General features: G+C 38.6%; 2 protein-coding genes across 2 annotated transcripts; both read right to left on the bottom strand.

Annotated features, from left to right (window-relative positions):
- Nucleotides 1-340: 340 nt before the first annotated feature.
- Nucleotides 341-1,075, bottom strand: LOC142354589 (uncharacterized). Its single transcript, XM_075406918.1, has one exon. It carries the CDS (start codon nt 1,073-1,075, stop codon nt 341-343), a length of 735 nt encoding a protein of 244 aa, XP_075263033.1.
- Nucleotides 1,076-2,583: 1,508 nt separating this feature from the next.
- Nucleotides 2,584-3,555, bottom strand: LOC142354588 (uncharacterized). The gene has a single exon (XM_075406917.1). It carries the CDS (start codon nt 3,553-3,555, stop codon nt 2,584-2,586), a length of 972 nt encoding a protein of 323 aa, XP_075263032.1.
- Between the last annotated feature and the right edge of the window lie 7,705 nt (nt 3,556-11,260).

Genomic DNA, 11,260 nt, shown 5'->3' with positions numbered 1-11,260 from the left:
AGATAACCATTATAAATACAAGCTAATTTTTGTATATTTTCAGTTCAAAATTTAATTTAAAAATCAACTTATTGAATTGCTTGACCCGTGTTATCGACCACGACAGGGGCATCAAGTGGTTTGGAGGCATCAATTGTAGTCTTTTGTTATCTTCTTTGAAATTAGCTCTGAAATTGTAGGCTGAAATGTTGTCAATATCATCATTACATCAGTTTGTGGGAGAGGGGTAACTCATGTTGCCTAAAACCGGAGCGAGAGAACTCGAAAAAAAACTACGGAGAAAAAACGCGTGCGAGACCGGAAACGGTGCGAACGAACGTGCCGTAAGCCGTTTTTACCCTTACGAACGAGTTTTTCCATCTCGCCCTGGCGTTGTCTCCATGACTCTTCCCAGTGGCCAAATGCCTCTTGGTGTTTGGTATTTCAACACCCAAACAATGTCGTCCACTTTGAGTGGTCGATCGTTGCTGTTTGACCATTTTGACCGTCGGCTAAGGGTTGGCAGATACTCATTCACCAAGCGTCGCCATATATGGTTCATCAGCTTCTGCGTGTTCTTCCATGTTTTCAAGCTTGCAGGTTGCTGGTCTCCAAATTGTCTTGGTGGCAAGCTATTGAAGCGACGCTGGATAAGAAAGTGGTTTGGAGTCAAAGGTTCCTCGTTGTCAGGCTGCTCAGCAACGTTTGTCAGTGGTCTGGAGTTGAGGATTGATTCTGTTTCCACCATGATTGTTAGGAAAGTGTCAATAGAGAGTCTTCTGGATCCTAGAATGAGGAGGAGCGTTCCTTTGTCGCTCTGGATCAAACGCTCCCAGACACCACAAAAATGAGGGCCGTATGGGGGATTGAAGTTCCACGTTGTATTGGCTACTGCTAAAGTTTTGTCGCTTCTGTCATTGTCCAAGGCTTGAACAGTTTTCTTCAGTTCTTCAGAAGCGCCAACGAAAGATTTCTCGTTGTCGCTGTAGAGAAGTTGGGGCTGGCATCGACGACTGCAAAATCTTCTGAAGGCATTGAGAGACGTATCTGTGTTTAGGTCTGGACATGTTTCTAAGTGAACTGCACGCGTCACCATGCATGTAAATATCAGACCATAATGGTTTTCTATAATGTCTTTAGAATCTTCGATATAGAAGGGTCCAAAGAAATCTATACCAGAATTAGCAAAAGGGAACTGTGTTTTTGCTGTCGGAAAAAAAACTAGGTAATTGTGCCATAATTGGTTGAATGTTTTTCATGTCAAAGCGTCGACATAAGAAACAATGCAATCGTACGCCTGCTAACGCTTTCCGAAGGCCAATCACATGGTAACGTTGTTGAATGATTGCTTTTGTTGGCTCTTGGACTGATGAATACATATTTGATGGGCATGTTCCAGGTACAAACGAACAATTTTGTCTTTGGCGTGCAAAACTATGGGACGTTTTCCAAATCCAGTTGTGTTGGTGCATACTGGAAACGACCACAAGATCTGAGTAATCCGTTCTCATCCAACAGAGGATTTAGGCATCGTATTTTGCACTTGGAATCTAGTTTCATTACACGTTGTAAGGAATTAACGGTCGAATGGAAAAAACTGTCCTGAGATAATTTCAGGAGATAATTTCTTGATAATTGAATGTCTTCAGTTGTGTATTGGTGATTGTTCGTTCGCATTTTCGTTGCACGATGAATTAGGTTAAAAACTGTTGCAACTGTCAGAAGAAGTTTGTTCCATGTTGAAAATATACTCGGATCGATTATAGATTTATATGTCTGGGGACTTCTCGTGACTGCCGCACATGTTGCGCTTGGTTTGTTTATCTCATTCCAGGTCGAATCGTTTTCGCAACGAAATTAGCGTGGATCTAACCATTTCTGCTGAATTTCGTTTGTCTCAAGGCCGCGAGTTCCGTGATCGACGGGATTGAGATAAGTTGAGACGTAATGCCACTGCTGGGGTAAAGAACTGTTATGAATTTCTTGCAATCTGCTTGATACAAAAACGTTTTGCTTCTTATTTGAGGCTATCCAGTCCAAAACTATTTGACTGCCGGACCAGAGAAAACTTTGGTCAATTGTCATTGTTATTTCTCTTTGGATCAGTTGAAGAAGGCGAACTCCTATAACAGCGGCTTCTAGTTCCATTTTTGGCACGCTCATTTGCTTAATGGGAGCGACTTTGCACTTTCCCATGAGAAAACACACTTGTGGTGGATTGGCTTGACTATTAGTTGTGCGGAGGTAAGCAACGGCTGCCATAGCTGCCATTGAGGCATCCACAAATATATGGAGTTGGCTGCTTGTGGTTTTACTGAAATTGTGAACAGTTCTTGGTATTCGGATTTTGGGCATGGCAAAGTAGCTGTTTGGGACTTTCTGGAGGGCATTGTGTAGTTCTTGTGGTATCAAATCATCCCATTTTCTTCCAAGTTTCCAAATCTGCTGCAGAACCATTTTTATTCTAATTGTCAGGGGAGACAGCAGACCAAAGGAATCGAAGATTGAAGATACCAAACTGAATATTTTTCTTTGTGTGTACAATGATGCATCTTTAGGAAACTGTTGTAGGGGAAACATGACAAAATCGTCAGCTGTTATGTTTCATTTTTGACCAAGGACTCTTATGATCTCCTTTGTTTCGTCTTTGTCGTCGGAAGAGATTTCAGCGAGTACATCTGGTTCGTTTGAAACAATTTTTGTCAACCTGAAGCCACCATTTTTCAGGCCTCTTGTTGCCTGTGATATGACTTCTTTGGCTTCTGAAATTGTTGTCAGGGACTGGATGTAGTCATCCATATAAAAGTGGTGTTTAATTGCATTCAAGGCGACTGGAAATTTACTTTTGTTATCTTCTGCACATTTATTGAGCACATAAATTGTGCAAAATGGTGAACATGTTGCGCCGAAGATTAATCTAGCGAATTGGAATTGTCGAATGGAGTTGTCTACGATCAAAAGGAAACGAAGAGCAGACTGGTCTTCTTGTCTCACGGCAATTTGCATAAACATTCCTTTGATGTGTGACAAAACAGCAACCGGGTGTTCTCTGAATCTCAACAGAACTCCAACTAAGTTATTCAGCAAATCAGGACCAGTTAGAGGATTTGAGTTCAGTGATTCACCGCGGGACTTTGATGCTTCGTTGGCAACTCTTCTCACTTTTCCGGGTTTGTTTGGATTAGTGACTGGATGATGAGGTAAGTACCATATTAACTCTGGAGGTGGTGCTTGCATTTCGACTGGCTTGACAAAATTTTTATCCAAGTATTTTTGGAGTGTCTGGTTGTACTTCTGATTGAGACCGGGATCGTTTTGTAGTCGTTTTTGTAGACTTTTGAGTTGACTGACTGCTGAGAAATAGTTATTCTGGAGTTTCTTTACGGGTTTCCAAGGAAGGCCAATCTGATAGCTTTCACCGTTGTGACAGATTGAGTTTTCCATTGTTTGCACTGCTAATTGGTCTAGTGAGCTGTCTTCATTCTGTTCGGGTAATGTACCTTCAGCTTCTATTTTTCCATAATCTTTGAACCAATTCGTCCAACGGTTCTTCTTCAATGTCTTTTCGGCAGACATGATAAATGAATGGTTGGCGCGGGGGCTTTTTGGGTTCATTGTTTTATGAGATAGCTCATACTCTCTAGCGAGAGTCCAACCAAGCTTTGTTTTGACGCCAAATGGACGCTTTTTGCTACCTTGGATTACATGGACTGGATTTGTGAAGGCAAACGTATTGACACCAAGAAGGGCGCCTATTGCACCGTTGGCTATGTCAGAAAAAAATGTGACTAAGTTACTTGATGGTGTTGCATAATTGATTGAGTTCAAGAACGTTAGCGGGTAAAACATTGAGACATGTCGTGCTATAGGCTCTTGCAATGCTGAATTGCTGATTGACTTTGTCAAAAGGCGTTACTCTCGCTGTTTCACTTATTTTGGACAGTGGCATTTTATGTTCAGTGTTTAGGTACTGCGGAGTTGTTGATGCTTGTGCTTTGCAGGGAAGCTCAAGAAAGCTAGTAATTTTATCCAGCAGGAAGGTGAACTGGCTTCCGGGGTCGATCAAGGCGTAGGTATCAAACACTTTACTTCCGTTTACAAATGAAACTGGTAGTATTTGTAGTTGTTCACACCATTCAGGAGGAGGAATTGTATTTCGGTTGATACTGAAGTTTTGGGTCGGATTCGAAGCTTCCAAGTCGGCGCATTGAATATTTTGTTGTTGTGATTTATGTTTACCAGAGAACGATTGACCATACCTTGTGTGCTGGCTCTTTTTACTGCTGACAGTGTCAGTACTTTTGTTTTGGTTTTGTTGTTGAAAGGATAGCGGGGTTTGGGGGCTTGCTAGATTTTGTGTCGGCTGATTGGGATTGCTTGTTGAGAAAGCATCGGTGGGCCGCTTAACTTGTTTCGGATCAAGCAAATTTGTGTGGTGAAATGCTTTACATGTTTGGTATCGTTTTGTGGACGGACATGACTGCTTAAAATGTTTGTTGCTTATATAATTCGATCAGAGATTGTTCATGCTCACAATGTCACACCTTTGGTCTGGCGCACATTTCTGGTATTCAGGGCATGTTGCGAGTATGTGACTTCCTTTGCAATTCTCGCAAGACTTGTTTGACCGATCAGCATCTTTACGCGGAAGAAAGGGTGGTTGACCATGCTGGTTTGCAGGGCGACTTGAGTGCAATGAATTCTGTTTCCAATTGTTTTGTGAAATATTAGAAAATTGTTTCTTAGCGTTGCTGTTCCTATTATCATTGTTGTTGTTTATTCGGCTAATGTTATTATTGTTTTGACCGAAAGTGTTCCAATTATTAAACGTATTTATTAATATTTTCTCTGTTTTTTGTCGTATACTTGGGCCTGTACTTCAAGCCACTTCTGAAAATCAGAGACGGCTGGTTGATTACCAATTGATGTTATTGTATACTCTGTCCATTTTATCAGAATATTATTTGGAATTTTGTCTTTTGCCTTTTTCATCAATGTTGAACTTTGCAAGTCAGCTTGGAAGCCTAAATATTCAAAAGCTTTCACTAAGCGTTTGAAAAAAGAAGCAAAAGATACAAAATTTTGTTTGTTGTAGTCATTGTTCGCACGCCAGGCTTCCAGTTGATTGATGAAAGCGTTAATAATAATGGGATCTCCAAATTGATCCATAAGCTCTTTCGAAGCAATCGCGTAGTAAGCTGGGTCACACGAGTAGGCTTGAATTTTTTTTTGGCTTTTCCTATGACCGAGTTCTGTAGGTATATTATTCGGTGTGTATCCGTAAGGCTAGTATTGCTGTGAACTAGGTTGAAAAAATTGTTTATCCACTCATGGTATTTCAGTGGGTTACCATTGAATTTTGATATTGTTATTGGAGGAAGTTTAATGGAACTTTTGTTTGTGTTTTGTAAATTAAAATTGTCTTCAAAGGGGATTGCTTCTGTTTGCATTTCAGTTCGTGGCTGAAACAGTTGCTCTCCAGAAAAAGACCAATTTGGAATTTGTTTCCAGTTTCCCGAAAACTTTAGTTGGCTAATATGTTGAGTAATGGGGGGATGAATGTCTGTTTTGTTAGTTTGTAAATGGATTTTCCGGAGTAAGCGGAAAATTAAGTGGCTGAGATGATGTACAGCAAACAAGGTTGGTACCTTGGTTGTTGAGTGTTGTATTGGGGGGAGGGAACAATTCCATCGTTTGGTTCTTCCGTTTGATTTCCATTGCTAAAATGAATTCCAGTTGGGTAATGTGGGTTCTGAAATTTATGGGAAACGTTTGTTTGCGCTATTGTTGGTAACGACATTGCTTACGCCAATTTTCCGCTGTTCTCGTTTTCACTTATTGGAACAGCTGAAAATTGAGTGTTTGAAACGGTTTGAGCAGTTGCACTTTGATTGTTGTCAAAATGTAGGGGATTATGACGAATGTCTTCGTAACAATATGGTTTTGGCGTGGTCTCATTGGTCACTCTATTTGTTCCTTTCTCTGAATGAAATTGACGCTGAAGCATTTGCACATTTAAATTGCGTGAACTTGATGTTTGGTATGTATTGGTTTTGTTAACTGAGCCGTTATGTTGAAGTGAGTTTTGTAAATCTAATGCAAGACGTTGCATGCTTTGATCTTCTCTTTTGTTAATTAAGTGAACAGAAGACATTTCTTTTGGTCTAACTGTGGCAATTGCTGGTTTATTCATTGGCATAACGGGCAATGTGATCAACTTTGAACTAGAGAACTGGTTCAATTCTCCAATTGATGAGTGAATTAATTCCGGCTGGTTATCAATAGATTCAACAGGAAAGATAACTGCAGTTTGATTCACTGGAAAGTTGGGTTGTTGAAGTGAAGCAAACTGGTTAAAAGTGTTTTCTTGCTCTCTGAGAATAACGTTGTGTTCTGGGGATTGAGGATTACTCAAGACAAATCTGTCCTGAATGTTTGCTCTGGATAATAGGGTTGATGCTGGTGTTGGGTCTGCTAACAACGACATTAACTGATTTATCTTTTAAACCGTCATAGAATTTTTTACTGATTCTTCTGTCAATTCTCTAGTATCTTGCGCAAATTGTCTGTTGCTCTGAAGGAATTTTGAGAGGATGTTGGGTTTATTTTCTCCTTGCGGAAGGAAAAACGATGGTTTCGCCGGTCTTGGAGGCACTGGAGGGGAAACATCGCTGGCAAGTTTCTTTGCTGTCATATCGTTTTTTACTGAGTTTTGGGAAACCGTTGTCAATCGCTGCGACGCGAGTTGTCTTCTTGAGGAAGGTGAGACGCAGCTGATGTCATCGCGCACTCGAGTTGATGATTGACTCAATTGACCATCATCGTCGAGACTGTTGACTTCTAGTTCCAACTTTTCTAGACGAGAGATCAAGTTCGATTGACGTTTCATGATTGAGTTTATGCTATTAGAGCTTACTTTTTTCATCATGATGCTGTCAAGGTTTGTCTTCAGCTCTCCTTGATTTTGTTGATCAACAAAGATAGAGTGCGGAAGCTTTTTCACTGCTCAACGGATGTCTGTAAGAGATCAAGCTGATTTTTCATGTTGAGCTCAGCCATTTTGAACTTGTTCAATGCGTATTGTAACTTCTGGCTGTTTTCTTTTGTCATCTTGATGAACCGGCTGTGGTCAACTCGTAATGGTTCTGTCGTATTTAAAGTAAAGGTAAAGAACGGCTCGAAATTTACGGAGCGACGACTTTTTTGGTAAATTAAAAATCTCTTATGTTTATGTAGGCTAATCAGCCTAGCTTTTTTTGTTCAAAAGTAGCAACGCAATTTTTCACGAAAACAAGAGTCCTAAATGTGTTTTTTTGGTGCTAAATCTAGCTAAAATTTGCTTAAAAAAGGAAAACTAAGCGTTCGGGCGTGTGTACCGTTGATTTGTTGAACAGGACCAAATAATTGCTTTCATTTTTTTTACTTATATGACTTTGCAACGATTCTCCTGTATGATTTAGTTCTCCTTTAATCACAATCAAGGTACCAGAAATTTTTCACTGGAGTGTATTCTTTTTTTTTGCGTGTGGAGTTTTAGGAACAAAAAAACCTAAAAACCAAACAAACTAAACCTATATTGATACTTCTGCAAAAAAAGTTAATTTTTTTAGAATTTAAAATGCGGTGCGACGAGGCAACGTGAGCTACAGAAAAGCAGAGAAAACTGGTTGCTTAAATGCTGGGCCTATTTTGAAGCTGTTTTCCAAGAAGTTCTGTTTTGCGATTCTTTTGAAGTTAAGGACAACTGCTACATTAAACTGCTTGTATTCATTTCTGGATAATATCTGCCACCTATGAATTGCTCATCTTTACTTGGTGACTACTGCGACACAAAGGAAACACACTCTTCTTCAGTTGGTGACTAATGAGACCAAAGGGGAAAAAGGGACTTCTTTCGGCAACTTCTGAGACCGCGAACAAACAAGAAGAAACGTTTGAGTTTTCCAACCTAAAGGGACTATATGAATGAGCGAATTTGAGTGGGGAATTATTCGAGAGCTTTTGATTTCCTTCTTTTTGATCTTATCTTCTCTTTTTTATTTCTCTTGAGAAGGTATTTTCAGTGTATACTACTCAATTATCTAGATGCGCGGCTAGCAGTATGCAAAATGAAAACGAAATTAGTGTAAATGTCGGCTTTTCGTAGGAATGCATACTACCCATTAACTAGGCTCGCGGCTAGTAGTATGCAATTAAGATCAAAGAAAACAAACATTTTTGTAGATTTTTTTTGTCAGAAGCTTTTCAGGAATTCTCTGTCTTTTTTTCGGTTTTGCAGAATGGTTATATAATTTCCCAGCTTGTTATGTAATGAATTGAGGAGGCTTATCAAATAACTTTTTTTGAAAATTGATTGATTTTTTTTAATAAGAAAAAAAACTTAGAAAAAACGTTTTTTGATTTTTATATAACAGAGAAACAATTTGGCCACTTTTCTGCTGCTTCTTTGCAGTTTTGCAAGGGGATGAAGTAAATTTCAGCTTGTTTTCAAACAAACAGAGGGGGCTTTTCCGAACGCTTTCTTGTTATCTACTGAGAATTTCCAATAAACCTTAGAAATATGTTTTTTGAATTTTTTAAGTAAAAGAAGCAAATTTGCAAATTTCAAGTTGCCTCTTTACAAACTTGTATATTCAATCAACTGATTTTGAAGCTTGTTTTCCAAAAAACCAGGGGGGCTAATCAAAGGGTTTCAGTGGAACTATTAAATGATTTATTCAAAACGTTAGGAAAACGTTTTTTGAATTTTTTGAGTTAAAGAGGCAATTTTTGTCAAGGTTGAGTCGCCTCTTTTGTAAAATGCATAGCCGATAAACTGACTGTGACGCATAATTTCGATGGGTTTTTTGAATTTATTAAAAAAGTTTCCATTAAAACGCTAGAAAAACGGTTTTTGGTTTTTTGTAGTCAAGGAAGCAACTTTTGTCAAAATTGAGTTGCTTCTTCAAAAAATTGGAAAAGCGAAAAATTGATTTTGAAGCTTCTTTGCCAACAAACGAAGGGGGGCTAATCCATGGGTTTTTTGGATTTATTAAAAAATTTTCATTAAAACGTTAGAAAAACGTTTTTTGATTTTTGACGCTCAAAAAAGCACTTTTGCGACTTTTTCATTTTTTGAGCTAAAATTTTACATAAGGAGTTCAACCAAAATAAAGTTGATTTTAGGTTCGACTGAAGTGTTCTATTCAAATAAAATTATTACTTTCATGTATATTTTTTGCGACAAATTGAGAAAATTGTTTTTGAGTTTTTCCGATGCAAAAAACGCTATATCGTTTTTTTTTCGTGCAATTTGTGTTTTTTTTCGATAATTGCTGACTTATAGTTTCCCATGGCTATTTCATTCATAAACCATCAACAAAAGCTCGTTGGGGGACAATTTTTGTGTGTTTGAGACTTTTTGTCGCAAAAAAATCACGTTTTCTTGGATACGTCTAACCGGGGAAAGTACTTCTAAGGTGACGTCTGGAACCTCGGGTGATCATCTCCTGGTGATGTCTGTAACCAGAAAAAAATGACAGGCCTTCTTGGTCGGGTGACGTCTGAAAACCCTTGAATAATAACTCTTCGTCTGTGGTTGGCTCGTCTGCAAAAAGAAACTATTCCTCTGTCGTAGTCTTGGATATTAGTCTTGGGGTGCGCTCATGCCCCCTGTTTGTTTCAAAAAAAATTAAATTACATTCAGAAGGTTTTATGTCCTTTTTATCAAGGCGGGTGGTTGCCAAAATTATGTTTTAAAACATTTTTCTCTAGTCTAATTATTGGTTAAAAGAGCACGTCTAAGTTTCACGTTGTTGGACAAAAGAGTCGAGATTTTGTTGCAATTTTGGTGGTTTATTTGAATCATCTTGAAAGTTGCAATAGCATTGGCAACAGATGCGGCTTCAGTTTATTTTTAAATTGCTCTCGAACGAAGTTCGCAGCAATTATTGTTAACGCGTTGTAAACGCATAAAGAAAAATTTATCTAGGCTACAGCCCCTGAATTAAATTGCATCGCTTGTCGTTCGAGAACAATTTTTGGGACATAAAACCGTTTATATTTTGAATGATTAATAAAAAACTCATATCTTTTTGGTAAACATTATATACGTGAATATCATGAAATAAGCAGGCGCACTCACTACCACTAAAAACAAACAACAAACATTCGCAAAACGATCTTTCTGAAATATTTTTGTCCTCTCCTTTTTTGGTCCTCTTTTTTTGGTTCTCTTTTTTTTCGGTTCTATTCCTTTTCGGTTCTCTTCTTTTTCGGTCCTCTTCTTTTTCGGTCCCCTTCTTTTTTCGGCCGTACTGCTTTTTTGCAGCATAGGAGGTTTATAGCTTACTCCATAGCGTGTTACATTTTGAGGAGTCAGGGTATCGGGAAGCAGGGTAATTAAAAAGGCTCTATCAATACTCTTCTTGGAGCAGTATTGGAGGAGCCTGTTTTTGACAGCTAAAATTTGAGGCGTATTTGTTTAAAACAGGATTTGAAAGTCAATGCCGAATTTTAACGTTAAACGTTTAAGTAAAACGGCTCAACGAATTGAAGAAAGTAAAGAATGGATTTTGATCAAACTGCATTTTTGAGAGAGAATGAGAGAGGGAGAGTGAGAGGGAGACGGAGAGAGAGAGAGAGAGAGAGAGAGAGAGAGAGAGAGAGAGAGAGAGAGAGAGAGAGAGAGAGAGAGAGTCAACTAAACTCTTATTCCTGAAGTTATTCCTGTAATTGTTTGTATAATTGTACATTCAATGCTTAAAAGAAAATATTACAAATGTGCATTTTTATGATAGGCATTATAAAGGTGAGGTACTCGAAACAGTCTGCCTCTGTTCAGACCCCCACCCCCAAACTGTTAGGAAGTCAGATTAGACTTGTTTCTTACAGCTGTAAAGTAAGGATAAACAGCAGCTGAGGAAAATTGTATCCCACTGGTCACGGTATTTTTATGACAAAAATCTTGATGGGATTATTTGGTCTTTTTAATAGCCACCCTTGTCTGATCAACCGGATATTATTGCGCTCCTAATATTTTTAAAATTCAAAACAGATGGGAGAGCAGCCGTTGCCCGGGAGATGCGCTATATTCTCGATTTTGATGCGACTTCAGTTTATTTTTAAATTGCTCTCGAACGAAGTTCGCAGCAATTTTTAGAAACGCGTTGTAAACGCATAAAGAAAAATTTATCTAGGCTACAGCCCCTGAATTAAATTGCATCGCCTGGAGTTCGACAACAATTTTTCGGACATAGGTCTGTTTATATTTTGAATAACTAATAAATAAAAACTCATATCT

Source organism: Convolutriloba macropyga, chromosome 15 (assembly GCF_964194025.1).
Source record: "Convolutriloba macropyga chromosome 15, txConMacr16.3, whole genome shotgun sequence".
Classification (NCBI taxonomy): Eukaryota; Metazoa; Xenacoelomorpha; order Acoela; family Convolutidae; genus Convolutriloba; species Convolutriloba macropyga.
This window is presented reverse-complemented; position numbering and strand designations above follow the sequence as displayed.

Excerpts from the sequence above, each read along its gene's own strand:
- LOC142354588 (XM_075406917.1), bottom strand. The coding sequence starts at position 3,555 with ATGTCTGCCGAAAAGACATTGAAGAAGAACCGTTGGACGAATTGGTTC.
- LOC142354589 (XM_075406918.1), bottom strand. The coding sequence starts at position 1,075 with ATGGTGACGCGTGCAGTTCACTTAGAAACATGTCCAGACCTAAACACA.